The following is a 17,260-nucleotide window of genomic DNA, read 5'->3' on the forward strand; positions in this document are numbered from 1 at the left end:
CTAGACCTGGTCAGGTGATTCCAGCAGACTTCAAATATATTTGATTCTAATAAACCCAGTGATATTAATATCACACACAGGTCTGATCCCTCTGCGTGCTGCAGCCCCTCAGCTCCCCCTCAGTGCCAGTGAAGGTGCAGTGGTTGTAGATTTAACGACACCACCTCCTCTCACAATGACTGCAAGATTAAAAATAGCATCTTTCACTGCAGGCAGCTGACAGATCTGTGTGATGCTTATTCGGCTTTAATTTGACCTACATTTGTCCATGTTGTGTTCAAGCATCATGAGAAATATAAAACCATCATATCTGACTCTGTGTGTGTGTGTGTGTGTGTGTGTGTGTGTGTGTGTGTGTGTGTGTGTGTGTGTGTGCCTCTGCCATGCTGCCCGAGCGCCATAACATCGGATCTCTGCGGACACGACAGTAAATGTGATGTATCGGCATTTCCTGTCCCCGGCAAAACCCGCAATATTCTAAGACGTCGCACACGGGATTTAAGATCCGGGAAGGGACGCTGTGACCCCGGTGCGAGCCCGCAAACCTGCGTCAGAGGCCGGGTAAGTGTTGGGGAAGGCTTTTCTATTTTATCCTTGTGTCATTCACAACCAGACATCAGTAACAGCAGCCTGGTGTTAACACGGCGTCTTCAGCTCACACAGATAACTCGCGCGCTCTGTCAGTGTAAAGGACCGATAGCATCAACCAGACTCCATTGAAAAATCGTACATTTTAAAGTGTTCTTGCCTTTCAGTTGAAATGTGTGCATTAAAAATACAAATTAACACTATATTTTACTCAATATAAGACAAATGTTAATTTCGGCGTTATATAATCCACTAACAACCAACATATGAGCTCAATTCACGCTGTGCTCTCTTGCTGCCCACCACGGAGTAGGACGCTTTCATTGGCAGGAGTCGCAGGCGGGACAGTTGAAAAAGTTAAAAGTTCTCCACAGTTTAATCTTTTTACATTCTTTTAATTCACGCCGACTTTAAAAGTGAATCTTAATACTTTAGAAATTATATTAAAGCTTGTTTAATTAGTATGTATATTTGTTTTTACACGCAAAAACGTTAAATTGTTTGATTTCTAAATGGAGTTTTGAACACATCATTGGCGCGATGACTGAATCCCATTGTAGGCTGTGCTGCACAAGAGGTAAAGACCCCACACTGATATATCGTTGCTTCAATGATATTGCATCGTGTTATTCTAAATTCAGCAGCTTACATTAATAACTGGCACACACACGCGCGCGCGCACACAGACAGCAGCAGGGATTGTGTTCGCTTCAGTGCGCTTGGCCGACCGGATCCAGCGTCCTCTCTCCAACATTTTGATGCCAAACAAAGCTGGTTTACAACGTGTGTGCATCATGCAGAATCTGTGAGGGTTTAGATTATGGATGGGGTAACAGCAAACTGTGCATGCATGCAGCCTGGGTCAGATAGGACTGTAAATCATTATAAATATTATATTGTGTTGGTGTAGTGCTGCGCATTCTCTTAAAATAGTCTCAAGGTGAGGAATATTTCTAAAATGTATTATAAAATATTGATAATATAAGAGCAGGTCTTTCTATTTTATCACGTTACTCTCATTTCATGTGTTATTTCTTATTGATTTTAATACTAAAGTAAATTTCTGTTCATGGAGCCACAGGAAAACTGATGAAAAACATTTTTTTAAAAAAATTAAAAATATCTAAACACCTGTATTTTTACTTTACTTTATTTTTTGTAGTTGTCATCACACCTGCCCAGGAACTACAAGTTTGCCAGACTGGTCCCTGTAATATTAAACTGTGTAACTAAATAAATAAATAAACAAATTCTGTAAACATGACATGACTTAAGCTGCAGGTTTGTAACCTGTGTGTGTCTGTGACATGTCAGCTGGCTGTTGATCAGCTCCATGATGAACTCTCTTCTCACCGCTGAACTGGTTCAAGTTTGGAAATCTGATATGGAGGAAACGTCGCATCAGGTTTACTACAGTTAAGCCAACTCGTACCGGAAACGATGTTTATACCTTCAAAATAAAAAGTCATTTTTTTTTTTTACCACTGGAACTAAAGGAAACTTGAGTGTTCTCTTTGGAGCAAAAAAAGAATGAAATGTGGATTTTTTTTTTTTTTTTACGTTGAGAGTGGGAGTAATATAATATGTACCTCAGTTAATGGTATTTTAATTCACTGATTGAGCAGACTCCTGAATCTGTGCCTCATTAGACCAGGGATACTCAACTTCCTTTGCCCAGCAGACACTTTTTGCAAGGTGACAGTTAAGAAGCAAACAATGGTATTTATCAGTATTTATAATAAAGAAATGCCTCTTTTCAACCTTTCAGCATTTGCTGTCTTCACTCAAATCCAGTTGCAGCTGCCCCGCACAGGTCAGATATTCTACAAGCAGGGTCGTTTCTAGTTTAAATGAATTTTGTTATTGCAACCCTATAGCCAAAAGATACTTGTTAACAAGCTGAAGAATGTCCTTCCCCGTTGTTAATTAACAAAGCTCTATTAAATGTTTTCTGTCCAAAGTACAAAAAAATCCCAGTGTGAATTATTTTATTTTCATTGTCATTTAGAGAATGGTCGGCAAGCAGCCTATCATGGGACAAATTTGGCTGAATGTCACTGTTGTTGAACCTGTCTTGTAGAGGGCCCCTGTGCCACAATTCACCTTTAATACTTTTCAGTATCTCAGTTTATATTAGCCTTATGTCCGTCATACAGTTACAGACTAAACTGAGCAGCACAGAAGGTTTATTGTGGGCCTGCAGTGCATTTTTTCTGCTTGTTAGTGGGTTAACTTGACCATGCAAATTAAAGTCAACTTTTTTTTTTATCATATAGCCCACACAGAGGAAAGTGAGAACAAAAGAAAGAAGAGAAACACAAAAAATTGAATGATGGCAAAAAAATTACAACAATGATAACATATGTGAAAAATCTTGAAATAACAAAAGCACAATTTTTGATCTTTTTATATTTCACTGTATTTTATAGAGTATTTTATAGAACTCAAATCAATACACTTATTACTTATTATTCCTAATCTGTGACTAAAATAAATTTTTTCATATAAATTTAATTATACTCCTTTATTTTGAAGGAGGCCAGCGGAAGCTGTGTGTGTCACTGGGTGTGAGCTGACCCCTCTGGCAGAGACAGACAGCAGTAACATGCGGAGCAGCTGATGCTCAGCGGGGCTAAAAATAATCAACTTTTTACTCTGCGGCTCTCACTGTATTTGGTTTCTGTTCCTCTGACTCTTTTCTTTCTTGTTAAATAATCCAGGCTTCAGGAATGAGACGGTGTCACTGAGGATTTTTACTTTTCTTCGAGGTAAGAAGAGACTTTGGTGTTTAAATTCAGCTATCTTAAATTAATGACTCAATTAACGGTCACGCAGATTATCTTCTTAGTGTGTGTTGAGGGTGTATTTAATATTTTAAAATAAATTGGTTTGATAAAAGGGGCTGTTGTCTAACTCAGGTGTTGATCATGGTTAAAGTTGGAGAGTTATTTACTGCCTGTCAGCAAGATATCAAACTTTTACTTTACATGTTAGCACCGTTATTTATTAGCTTCAAGTGTCCTGAGTAGCTAGCTAACTACTGCACTTTAATTACGCTTCTTGCTTTGCTAGTGAGCCCAACAACTCTCAGTTAAAGGGACACTCATGTGGCCAAAATAATACATAATAATATGAATGAAATTGTTAGAAAAGTGAAGTGAATATTATAATTACTCATCGCTAACAGCTTTTGTCGTTAGCTTAAGTTTTGCCGTATATACTGGACTCCAGTGGTGCCAACCTTTAATGTTAAAGAATAAGTATCAACACTTTAACATAAACATCTTAAACGATTTATGTAACATCATATATTTCTGTGTTATGAGTCTTTATGCCCATTTCTTCCCCAAACTGTGGTAATTTATTCATCATTATGTTGTTTCTTGTCTAAAACAAGATGGCCGCTAAGTGCAGCATTCGGCGGCCATCTTGTTTTTGGTTTGGAATGGAGACAAATGTTAGCCTTGTGTCTTACAGACACAGCTAATCCCCAAATAAATTAATGAGGTCATCCTCTTTCTGTCCAGAACTGCAATTTTGACTGTGGGTGGCTTGTTAGCTAGCTAGCTAGCTATTTCCACCATTGCTGTGTCTCAAATCGTGTACTTCCGTTAATACGCTTCAATGTAGTATACTACGTGCACGATGTACTTATAGGCGTAGTATGCAAATTTCAACAGGGTAGTGTTGTCTCAAACCAAAGATGGCCGTTGTGCACTCACCGGAAGTGACGACCGCAGCTGTTAGCTAGTTAGCAAACTAGCATTAGCATTCATGTTATCGTTCGCAGTACCAAATCATTACACGCTGCTAAATTAACCCAATAAATACACTGCTGGCTCATATCCGACAACAATTTAGTGGTGCTACGTGCAAAAAACACATGTATATTTGTCCAATGCAGCGACTCTCATGGTCGCACAGTCCTCGGCCGCCATTTCCGGTTTAGAAAGTGGCCCTCCCCTTCTGCTACGCAGCCAAGATGGCGACCATTGAGGGCGAGAAGTGTCCATAGTTCCACACTCAACTTTTTGACTGTTTTGGGAGCACCATCCGGGTACTCATAGTGCACTGCATTTTTCCATACTTCTCAGTGTGAATGCACCTGTGCACTCAAAATATTAAGTTTAAGTACAGAAGTACGCGATTTGAGACACAGCACCTGTTAACATGCTAACGTCACAGTGGTTACAGAAAGTGAGCCAATGTGAGAAGAGTGCGTGGATGAAGCATTTGGCCCTGGTCACACAGACAGTGTTTTAGCAGCTGGAGGTGCCTTTTTGTAATTTTTAAAAATGAGAATGGCGCCTTTTGCTCCTGAACTTGTTGAGTTGAAAAAACGTCAACTCCAAGCACAAAAGTGCCCCACCTCATCTACGCTTTTCCCCCCTTTGTTTAATTGGATGATTTGAGAGGCGGTTGGTTAATATGCTCTCTGCATTCTTAGAATATTAATGATAATAATAATTGACCCTTTGCTGAGTCCCTCCAATACAGACTGACCAATCATAGCGTAGCATCGACCAGCTCCATTAAGGGTCTGACAACAACACAGCTGTGCTCCATTGACTCTAATGCAGTCGTTTCAGATTTCCTTCATTTTCAGGCTGGTTTTGTGGATTTGGAGCTAAATGTTGTGCCTGGGGCACGTCATGTATTAATGATACTCGTTACCTGGAGAGGCTGGAAAAAAAAAGATATACGTTTCTTCCCTGTTCCAAAACCAAAATCAAACCCTGAAAAGTGTAGGGTTAGCTAGCTAGCTACTGAAGATATAGCCTACTGAATGTATACACATGCTGCTTTTGCTTTAGCTTCTAACTATCTTTGTCTTTTTAACCTGTTGTTGCTGCTGAGTCAGTTTGACATCCTGGATATATCCTTCAAACACAGACTGTAGACCCCTCTGTCTGCTTCTCTCTGGAATCACCGTTTCATTTCCTCCGAAAATATGATCATATTCCTTCAGGGAGTGCAGTTAGTTACAGTGTGGGCTCCATGCTTACTGCGACAGCTTGTCGGACCATCACAAAGGGGCGGGGCTTAGCAAAGGGGTCAATAATAGTAACACCTTTATTTATATAGCACCTTTCACAACAATTTTAAAAAGTAAAAAAAATTCTCATTTTGTTGACGATGTTTAAAAGTACGGAGTTAAAACGTGTTTTTTTTTTTGCTCATCAAAAAGACTTAACAGAGTGGTGAGTCACTGCACTATGAACATTATGGAGTCATATTTTTAAGAACCTCCAACCTGTCACTTTAAACATTTTTTTTTTCATATGTTTTTGGGCATTTTTTGCCTTTAATTGACAGGACAGGTGAGCGTGAACGGGGGAGAGAGAGAGGGAATGACATGCAGCAAAGGGCCACAGGCTGGAGTGGAACTTGTGCCACTGCAGCAACAGCCTTGTACATGGGGCGCCTGCTTTATCCACTAAGCCACTGACGCCCCCACTTTAAACATTTTTAACATTAACTCAGTAACTGAGAGAGGAACAACCTGAGTCTCCTGGAAGTGAAGTCATGGCGTCATGACAGCTTTTAACGAAGCTTTCCAACATGTTCCAACACTTAGATTCATTTAACAGTAATGCAGCATAAGCCAGGGGGCATGTAGCTGGACGGAGCCCCCGAAATAGCTCTCGTGCCTGACACTGGCCTGCATTTGAGTTTCTGTGTGTGTGAGAGTGAGTGTGTGTGCACTTGAGTGTGTGACATGCCATGAAAATGTCTGACCAAGCCTCCAAAGTTCAAACTAAAGCCCTGCTGGTGACGCAGATGGCTAACTGTTTAGGAACAATGGGAAACATAAGATCATATAACACACAGTACAATTTATATTGACTGATTTTGGCATCTTGTGTTTTATTTGTGTTGTGTGAGCCGATTGTTTTGTTTTCACAGATTGACTCGAGGCTTGCGTGGAGCAGTCGGGCGGCGGTGGCATGGCCTTGTCGTTTTGCGGCAACGACCCGGGTATCAACTCCTACAGCGTGGACTCGGGCGTGCTGAACAATGGCTGCTTCGTGGACGCTCTCAACCTGGTTCCCCATGTCTTCCTGCTCTTCATCACCTTCCCCATCCTCTTCATCGGTAGGTGATGGAAATGGACACACGTGCACACACATCTGCTTAACGTTTCTGCCCTGTGGAAAATACAAGCTTTCTACTTTTTTGAACGATCACGTTGTGCTGACATTTTTTGCTCGAGCACAAATGGTCTCTTGTGAGGTCATACTACTGACCTATGTTTACACCCTGAAAGGTGCACCCTGATCTTAAACACACCTGCTACATACCTTAACCCAAGTAGCTTTACCTTACCCTAAACCATAAAACTGCAGGAACAGTATCAGAACTTAAGTATTAACTCTGCTGCCTGCGAGGTCAGTACCACCTCTGTAACCACATGGTGGACACACACGTGATAATGACCTTTATTCCAAAGCTGTCTCTGTATATCAGCCAGTTGGTTAAAAAAAGAAATAGTTTACACTGTTGAAAGTATTTTGATTGACAAAATGAAACAAGACCAGGTCAAAACCTAGTGTGTGGCTGGACCGTGTATAAAACACTAGAGAGTGGCGGCATGAATCACAAACTTTTGCCACGACAGAAATGAGTTTAAATATATGTCAGAATGAAGAACACTTGCACGCGGTCACACAGCAGAGCGGACTTGCTTTCTCTGGAGCTGTACCCACTGATCTTTGCAACACATTCTCACTCTGACCTCGTCACACATCAACAAATAGCATTGACCTTCCATGTCCAAACACAACGTGCAAGGTACCCTGGGTGTGTTGGTTGTTGATGTTCTGGGACACCTTGTCAAGTTCTGCCTGTTACATGCATTGTCTTCCGTTGTTACAGGAATTTTACCATTTACATACGGTCTCTTTCAAAATAAAGCACTACGTCAGTAAAACACTGCAAATTAATGTTGTTTTCCTGCGAAACGAACAGGGTTTGGCTAGAGTGTGTTTGTTGGACCCATCCACCATCCCTCCCACCTGCTCTATGTGGACTTTGTCACCTTAACTTTTGTTCTTGTCCGGCCGTGTTTCCCCCTGACACCACTGAGCATTGTTAAACTATAATGGTAACTAGCCGCCTATCATCATGACGTTGAAGGACGGCTTTTCTCGTCAGTCATTACGTTTACGTGCACACAGTAGTCGAGCTAAGCTCATAGCTCGGCTAATCAGTCAAGTCGGACTTCTCGTCTTGTAAACACGCAGAAGAGAAAATCAAATTTCTGACCAAGTACATCCGACTCCGCCTCTATAGGTGGCGCTGTGTCCTTTTTGATATCGTATATAGCTGACTCCGGGGTGTTTTTGGACCTAATTGTATTTCTATGCTTTCTTTTGATTTTCACATTGGCTAGTCATCCTGTTTAATTTGTCTTCTGATTAAATCAGAACCGTTGAAACAAGTTGTAGGAAGCCTCTGCAAGTAATTGGTTGCTGGCAGACACTCTCAATAAAATGGTTAATCAGCAGTGCCGTGCACTGTAGAGCCGATGCGCTGCTGGTTCTGCCGGCCTGAATAGAATATAATGTCTATAGCCTTACTGTTGTTTACAGCCTTATAGACTGAGCTGAGTAGTGATGTGTGGGTCGACCCGTAACCCGCGGGACCCACAAATGGACCTGCGGGTCGGGCAGCAGTGATCGTCTGTTAAATCGGTCTGTAAATGATATTTTGACATTATTGGCTATTACTGTCATGGCATCCGAAGGTACTGATGGGTTGAGCAGGTGACAGTCCGCGGCCGTTTTCAAAACACACTTGTGTCACGCACTCCAAAAGAAACTTGCTGAAACTTTAAACAGTAATTTATTGTACGGGGGAAACAAACGTTGACAAAAACGGTTCCATAATTCATATTAAATTCAAAGATAACAAAAAAACAGCTACAAGTTAGAGGGAATAGTGATGAAGTGGTAAAACTTGGCATTGATCCACAGCCTCAGACGGATGTGCTCAAGCCTGCCGTGCGCACAAACTCAGCTGGTAGGCGATACTATATTTTCACATTTTTAACAATGCAATTTAAAAGTTTTGATTTTTATTGATAACCTACATTTACCAACAACAAAAAGACTGCATTTAGCACCAAAAAAAAAACAAAAAACGAATATCGAATACCAAATTTTCATAACGAATACCTACCCATAGAAACGAATATCCGAATATTTGGGTACAGCCCTACAAACATGATTGACCCGACGTGAGGTCGTATTTAACTTGCTACAATTTTGGATGAAACAAAAACGGACTCCGTGCTCAAAGGCCTTAACACATAATAGTCAAAACCTTTAAATAATTTTAGGGCTTGTGTCATACAAACATGGCTGTTCCTCAATCAAACTGATGAGGTCATCCTCTCAGTCCTCCGTCCAAAACTGCACTTTTGACTGCGGGTGGCTTGTTAGCCAGCTAGCTTGCTATTTCCACCATGCTAACATTTCAGTGGTTACAGAAAATGAGTTTCATTACAGGTTAAGTTTTGCTGACTTCTAGAAGTACCAGATGTACAGTATTTTGGGCCAAATGCTGTAAACGTCCTGAGTGGTGTGAGTCTGTGTTTTGTGACAGATGTTTAAGTGTTTCCTGTTAAAGCCTCTGAAAGCTTCACCTTTTCTGCTGGAGAATCTCAGAGATCGCTGCAGCTGTCAGGGCTGAACTGATCCTGTGAGGATAAACAGTGTGATCTTTGCTCAGAATGTTCGTACATACAGGACTGTGTTTAATACGTGTGATTATGTAACGCTTATAAGGGTAAACATGCTTGTTTGTCTCTATACGCATGCCTAAGCACTGTGATAGACGTGTGTGTGCGCGCCAGCCCCATATGACCCTGAACAGGATAAGGGGTTTAGATGTGTGGATATATGGATGTAGGAGTGGGCACTACATCCTCTATCACGATCTGTGTCATTTTATATTTCGTATATAGCACTCATATTAATGCATTATTATAGTCAAATGATTGAAAAATAAATTGAAAAACTGTTCATAGGCAAAGCTTTTAGTTATTACGTTGAATTAAATACCTGACAAACGAAGAAACTTCATCATACTGAGGCATTAAATCGTACTAAAATCCAACATCACCATAAATCACCAGTATCTCAGCTTCCCTGTTGGACTCCAGCCTGCTTCTTTAAACTGGGGGCGTGCTGACTCACTATCTGTGGATAACTACCTCATACAACCACACTTAAAAAACTCTGAACTGTCCCTTTAAGTACACACTGAAGCGTCTACTCACCCACTTAATTCTCTTCATCCAGTGCAGGACAACGGGCCACAGTGAGCTCCCTCCATTGTTCAGTATCATTGGCAACATGTTGAACCTCACTCCAAGTTAAGGTCAACTTGGCTTTTCACTTGGTTCGGCATAGTTCTGCCCCAAGTTATTTTTGGTCTTCCACGGTTTTCCTTTGCCTGGAAGAGTCCGTCCCAGAGCAGCCTTTGGGATACGGTCTGCCTCCATTTAAAGCACGTGGCTCAGAGACCACTGCAGGAGAGATGCTCTTGCTTTTTGTTTTCCTGCACAGTACCAGAGTTGTGGTCTTGTTGGGCTAAAGGACGCCACAAAGCTTTGTCTTGCATCTATTTTGGACATTTTTTGTATCCCACAACATTCAGAACTTCACATTAAGTCTGACTTCACACTGCTTTTATATACAGTAGAAAGACCTTTTGTTTTATGCTGTATAGGGCCGACGTCACAGTGACGTCAGTTTGTTAGCTGGAGGCAGTACACGCCTCTCCCCCACAGGGCTGTAGGCTACACAGGAGTCTTAAAATGCGTTTGTCTTGTTGTGTTATTGGGAGCCAGAATAGAAGGAGTCATGGCTCAAAACCAGCCGCCACTGCCCGTCAACAAAAACAAAGATGGTTAAATGTGATAAGACCAAAGGACTGGACGGAGGCCATCATCAAAAATGCTCACATGTGCAGCGCACACTTCATATCAGGTTAGGGAAAAAGTATTTCCTGTTGTAGGGATGAATAAGGTTATGTGTATTAAGGGTTATCATGTCCACCTCATCAGAAACTGGGGAGGGATTAAGAGGAATATTGGATTTCTCTGCAACGCTAACTTTTTAGCACATTAGCTAACGTTAGCTTCCATAGCAAAACAAACAAGTGTGATCCTCCTTTGTAAGATTGGCTTCCTGTGACATCATCCATCCACTGAGTGAGAGCATACAGGTCGGCCAGTCTGGTCCCGTTGGTCAGTGTTTACTTATTCAAGTAACACTGGCGGTCCCGGAGAGTGAGTGACCTGACATGGTGCGTTGGAGCGTTATATTTCTACATGAATTAACCAACAGTTAAGTTAATCACACATTCACTCTGCTGCTGTGTCTCCCTAGAACCTCGCTGAGAGTGTGGCGCTCTGAATAACCGAACGGTACATTCATACAGAGCTGTGATTTTATGAATGGCCCAGTTTGTGTCAGAGTGTGCTCCAACACTCAGAATGTGTATTTCTGAACGCACCACTCGCATTATCTTCCTCCATCATCTAAAACAAGCTGAAAGAACTCATTAGGTAGCGCTGGCTAACGCCTATGGAGAATTGTTTTGCCTCCAGCTAAGCCCCGCCCACCAAAAAACATCTTTCTGTTAACTAACAGTGAAAGGGTCTGTATGGACTAGGGATGTCACGATTATAGATTTTCTTGGTACGATTATTGTCAGAGAAATAATCACGGTTTTACGATTATCACGATTATTATGCATTAATTAATTTCACGCCATGACTGTGTAAAATCACATGAACACATAGATCTTTAAGTTTCATTTATTTCCATGCCAACATAACAAAAATAATATAGCAACAAAGGTTTATTTTTTGTTTAAATTACAATTTCATGTCGGATGAAGGGCCTGGGCCCGAAACGTTACATGTGGTGATATTCACATTCAATCTTTGGAGCAGTATCTAGTGTGCGGACTCACTTTACTACATGCCTCTTTGTGGTTCTGGTCCAGCACCACCAAGGTTTTTCTAGGATGTGCGTGTCTTTTTGTTGTCTTTAAATTACAATTACACAAATAAATTGAGAGCATATCTCGTGCAGTGTTAATAATAAATGAAACAGACATCGTGCTGGAAGGACAAGTCCAACATTTACTCAACACAGATGGGAGGAAGCAAAAGGAGGTAATACTAATGCTAAATGTTCACTGACTGAGGACCTTGAGAAGACATTACGTATATCTTCCACATTGCACACGGACACTGAAACAGTCTGACGACTAAAAAAATGATTTGACCTCACGCTGTGTGCACACAAACTGCAAAACTATCCATCAAAAAAGTTTCAGAGACGTGCCTTAGCTTGTCACGTTGCCATTAATTGTAAATGACACGCTAACATATCATTTTTAATTCAGTGTTACAATAGATAAATCGAGATTGACGTATTTTAACCCGGTTATTGTGCATTTACCTTTACTTGTGCATATAAAGCCGGGTGGTTGTCCCGCAGGTGTTGTATCATGACTTTATTGCGGCATGTTTTACAAACTGGAAAGCCGTCATCAATAATGACCCCTTGGTCATTTTGTGATAGCCAAAATGATCCCACACGGCTGACTTTATCCGTTTTTTGGGGGGGAATAAGTCTTCATCCATACTTCATCACTTGGAGATGCCTATTCAACTGTACCGCTTGTGTAACTTTGTTTTCGTTCCGTGTGACTGCGAGTGGCGCTGATCTGCCTACTGTATATCGTTCTGCGTCCCGGCATAATCTTTGGCGAGTGACGGTGTTGAGGAATCTTTACGAATAATTAACCGTGGCGTTTAAAATCGCGGTTAATAGTGAAATCAAGTAATCGTGACATCCCTAGTATGGACTTGGACTTGGGAGAGCTATCCAGTTAACACGTTTTCATATCGAAATATTATATTGACATTTCCCTTGAGTTTCTTTGACAGTTACATTATCCGCAGAAACATCTCTGACAGCGAGGAGTGAAGGAGGGAAACTAGTGTTGTTTCCCACTCAGCTGTGTTACATGAATCTGTTAGTGCGGCATCACTCCAGGTGTGTCAGTGACATTAACGGCCCTCTCGCTCACACACACAGTTTAAGTCACTATCTCGTCTCCAGTGTGACATTAAGCAGCTTTGAAGAGTCATTAAGATGGGATTAGAAGAGTTCAGTGATCTATCGGGGACTGACTGCTGCTGCAGGAAATCATAAAACAAACAGTAAACAAAGTGCAATTTAAACAAATATATACAAATATACTGAATATATTATAGAGCTGTGATGTTAGCAAGTATTTCTGAAGTTCAGTTCTGTAAAACTTCCTGAACAAGAACAATAAACCCTGTGTATTAAGAAGAAAGAACACAGAGGAAGAGGCGAAGAGGTCAGGAGGGCAGACAGAAGGAGGGGAGGGAAGAAGAAGGATGGACTGCTCTGTTATTGCTGCATTACTTTCCAGAGAATAACATTCAGTGAATACGTGTTTGGTTATATGTTCTGTGTGTGCGTGTGAGTGTGCGTGTGTGTATGTAGTTTATGGGAATGGTTCTGACCAGAAGCCCTCAGCCTGCTCCCCGAGGACTCACTAATTGATGCTTCCTGGTTCTAGTTTTTATGCTCTGTCCCATGAACCTCCGAAATGGCTGCGGTCCATTGAGTTAACAGAAACAGACTTCACAGAAGACACTGTTCCCTCAAACTAAACCCTGTGGAACCCCTTTTTACCAATAAATTAAAGCTGGATTAAATTGACTTTTACCTCAGGGATTAGCGCTGTGAATGATGTCACACCTGGGTTGACCACGTTTCAGTTCAACAAGCTGGAAAACCTGTGCTGTATTTTGCACATATAAACACTGTAGTAACGTCCAAAGGTAGAGGATGGACAGGACTGTGTGCACGGCTGATTCAATGAGACACAAACAAGACAGAAGTGCTAATAAACATTATATTACTCCAGCTTCCACTACTGTTGATGTTCGGAGTTCCTCTGACTTTCTGAGCTGGAAATCCGACTTTTGGGGGGTGTTCAGTTGAAATTTCCAACTGGGAACTCGGAAATTCCGACTTCCCAGTGCAAATGAAACTCACCATTAGTGCTGGACTGAAATTCAGAGCTGCTGAAGCATCAGAACTTTTATCTTTTTATAGTGTATTTAGAACTAGAAAGATCAGTGGATTTTAATCTGTGACTATTTTGATAATTGATTAATCGTCCAAAAGTCAATTTTAAAGCAAAAACTTTTGGTAAATATTTGGTGGTTCCAAGTTGTCAAATGTGAGCATCTGCTGTCGACCACCATCTCTTTTTGTTGGACTTTTTAGTTTAGCTTTTAATAACTATTTTATTGTTATTATTTGTCACCTGCATTGCAGTCTTGGAAGGCCATAGATTTTTTTGTTATTATTTTTATTTTATTTTATTTCTTTTTATTTTATTTTATGTTTCATGCATTATTTTTTATTTTATTTTATCTTTTCTTTTGTTCATCATTTTTATTTCATTTTATTTTATGTTTTTTGCATTATTTTTTATTTTTATTTTATTTTATTTTAGTCATTATTTTAATTATTTTTCGTCTAGTTTTTAAATCTATTTTATTGTATTTAATGTTATCACTTTTATGGTTGTTCTGACTTTTTTCAGTCTTTTTTAAATTATTTTAAATCTGTTACTTTAATCTTGTTTTTTTTTCTACTATAACTGTTACTATAACTTTATATTATATTTAATAATTTTTATAGTCTCTTGTGCATTGGACTCAGATGTTAAATTGTTGTTATGGTCTGCACTTGTTCTGTCTTATCGACTTGTCAATCTTCTGTGAAGCACTTTGAACTGCATTAACCTGAATGGATGGTAAGATACAAATGAAGATTGATTGATTCACCTTCACTCTTCCTGCCTCTCTCTCTGTATCTGTCTGTCAGGTTGGGGCAGTCAGAGCTCCAAAGTCCAGATCCATCACAACACATGGCTTCATTTCCCCGGACACAACATGAGATGGATCCTCACCTTCTCGCTGCTCTTTGTCCACGTGTGCGAGTTCGCAGAGGGCATCGTCTCCAACAAGTGAGACCTCAGGAAATATAGCTCATGTTGTCTTCAGTGAGGTTAAACACATAATGAAAAGGTTGACGGCTTTGGTATGAAATATATTTTGTGTCTGCAGGATGATGGACACCAACCACCTCCATCTCTTCATGCCAGCCTTCATGGGGTTCGTTGCAGCCACGACGTCAGTGGTTTACTACCACAACATCGAGACATCCAACTTCCCCAAACTGCTGCTGGGTAAGACTCAACACCAGAGACACTGAGCTGGTTAATCCTCATCTTGATTTTGCTTTAACTTTTACCTGTCCTTGATATGACACAACATCACTGTTGTGTTTCCACACAGTCCTGTTCATCTACTGGGTGCTGGCGTTCATCACAAAGACCATTAAGCTGTGGAAGTTTGCAGTGTATGACGTTGGACCTCAGCACCTGCGGTTCTGCATCACAGCCCTATTAGTGATCCTGTACGGACTGCTGATGGCCGTGGAGATCAACGTCATTAGAATCAGAGTGAGTAATCATGTTTCATCTGACGTCACTAACTGAACAACCTTCAATTCAGTTTTATTTATAAAGCACAATATCACAAATCACAGTTTGCCTCAGACAATAGCATGACGACAGCACTGCGCCGTAGGAGTCGAAAAGTAGCCTTCACTTCTAGGAAGGAAGTTTTTGCTGTTTTGCCGACGGGATACAGCAAAAGCATAATATATAAGTTAGCCCCACTGGTTGGCAAACAAATGGGGCTTAGTGCAATGAATACGTCACCTTGTTTTTTGCTCTGATTGGCCATCATGCTATCCAGTTGTGTGCGGCGGCATTTGAAATGCCTCAGTTAGTGCCGCCCCTTGGGTAGGAAGGGTGTATCGATGAGGGCCAGACTCAAAATCTTTCTAGATTTGAGATTTCCAGGCTAGGAGGGAGCTGGAGCACCCAGAGGAAACCCACTCTGACACAGGGAGAACACGCAGGCTCTGCACAGAAGGGCTCCCTCCTGGCATTGAACCAGAAACCCTCTTGCTGTGAGGCGACAGTGCTAACCACTACACCACCGTGCCGCCCCCGTTCAACACAGTCCTGCCCAAAGATTCAAGATGAGATGAAACCGTTTTAGAATGTTGCAGAGAACAGTAGCAGTGTGAACTGGCCGGGCTGAGCTTCACTCAAGCCGGCTGATGGTGTCACCTGACCTCACCTGAACGGCTGGTTTTAGACTGTAAAGCTGGTCAACAGTCAATCAGCGTGTAGTTCAAGTCAAAACGACCACAGACGTTCTGTTTATGTCCTAATGGCGTGCAGGTGTCAGATGGTGGGTCGCTGCTGCTGCTAGCTGTGCGTACTCTAATTTACAGATGGTCCAGTTTGTGCCAGAGTGCGCTCCTGCACTTGAAATGAGTATTTCTGAACGCGCCACTCACATCATCTTCCTCCATTGTCTAAAACAAGCCAACAAAAGTTGCTAGCTAGCTCTAGCTCATGTCTGTGAAGAATAGTTTTGCCTCCAGCTAAGCCCTGCCCACCCCAAAACGTCATACTGTTCACTAACAGTGAAAGGGTCTATATATTGTTTGTTAGTAGAATCCTGCATAGTAAACCTTTAATGAGTTTGATGAGTTTGTAAAAACAGTATATCATTTTTCTAGTAACTGTATTTCACTATTTTCCAAAAATGATAAATGGCATGTGGGGACTTTTCTTTCTCATGTTTTCTTCTCTTGCATCAGTCTGGATATTTTCTAGCTTTATAATAACAAGTCGGTGTTTCTTGCTGCCATTAATTTTGTCCTTTTCTTTCCCCGTAGAAATACGTGTTCTTTGCCAACCCCCAGAAGGTGAAACCACCAGAGGATTTGCAGGATTTGGGGGTTCGCTTTCTGCAGCCGTTTGTCAACCTGCTGTCTAAGGTAGGTTTCTAAATTTCAAAACACTGACTGAAACAATCAGGATCATCTGAAACAGTAAAAACGTACCCAGTTCCAATATTCAGACTCACCTTTTCACATCATGTAACAGCCAAACTTCAAAATGAATATCAGATGTCACTGCAGCTCGACTGGACAGCAGATTAAATGGTACAAATTCTTGGCACGTTTTAGGCGACATACTGGTGGATGAATCCTCTCATCATTGGAGCCCATAAAAGGCCCATAGAGCTGAAGAAGATCGGCAAGCTGCCCATCGCCATGAGAGCCCTCACCAACTACCTACGGCTCAAAGACGCTTATGAGGATCAAAGGGTGAGCAGCTGGAGGCCCGCACCTGGTTTAATGCAGTGTTTGGTTGGTTCCTTCTGTAATTCTCAAATTTAAACTCATCTTCCTTCCCCCCATCATCTCTCACTCCACACAGACACCTGAGGACCCGAATCGAGCCCCGTCAATCTGGCTCTCCATGTACCGAGCATTTGGTCGTCCCATCCTGCTCAGCAGCACTTTCCGTTACCTGGCCGATCTGCTGGGCTTTGTCGGGCCGCTCTGCATCTCTGGCATCGTAAAGTACATGCAGAATGGAACACATACTGCACCGCCAGACAAGATGAAGGTGGGTGTGTGTACGTATGAGCCTGTGTGAGCCAGAGAGG

General features: G+C 41.5%; 1 protein-coding gene across 4 annotated transcripts in view; it reads left to right on the forward strand.

Annotated features, from left to right (window-relative positions):
* The first annotated feature begins 301 nt into the window (after window positions 1–301).
* Window positions 302–17,260, forward strand: part of abcc9 (ATP-binding cassette, sub-family C (CFTR/MRP), member 9) — a 107,474-nt gene continuing 90,515 nt past the window's right edge. For 3 of the 4 annotated variants that reach the window (XR_007448452.1, XM_049567217.1, XM_049567215.1), the window contains exons 1-8: window positions 3,190–3,356; window positions 6,496–6,684; window positions 14,547–14,688; window positions 14,789–14,910; window positions 15,020–15,186; window positions 16,482–16,583; window positions 16,776–16,916; window positions 17,029–17,220. Coding sequence is in view for 3 of the 4 variants with exons in the window: in XM_049567217.1 (XP_049423174.1) it covers window positions 6,537–6,684; window positions 14,547–14,688; window positions 14,789–14,910; window positions 15,020–15,186; window positions 16,482–16,583; window positions 16,776–16,916; window positions 17,029–17,220 (1,014 nt within the window). In the remaining variant the exon portion in view is untranslated. Of the gene's footprint in view, window positions 562–3,189; window positions 3,357–6,495; window positions 6,685–14,546; window positions 14,689–14,788; window positions 14,911–15,019; window positions 15,187–16,481; window positions 16,584–16,775; window positions 16,917–17,028; window positions 17,221–17,260 lie in introns of those variants that run through there. The other variant, XM_049567216.1, reaches the window with a different exon arrangement.

Source organism: Epinephelus fuscoguttatus, linkage group LG22, assembly GCF_011397635.1.
Source record: "Epinephelus fuscoguttatus linkage group LG22, E.fuscoguttatus.final_Chr_v1".
In the NCBI taxonomy this organism is placed as follows: Eukaryota; Metazoa; Chordata; class Actinopteri; order Perciformes; family Serranidae; genus Epinephelus; species Epinephelus fuscoguttatus.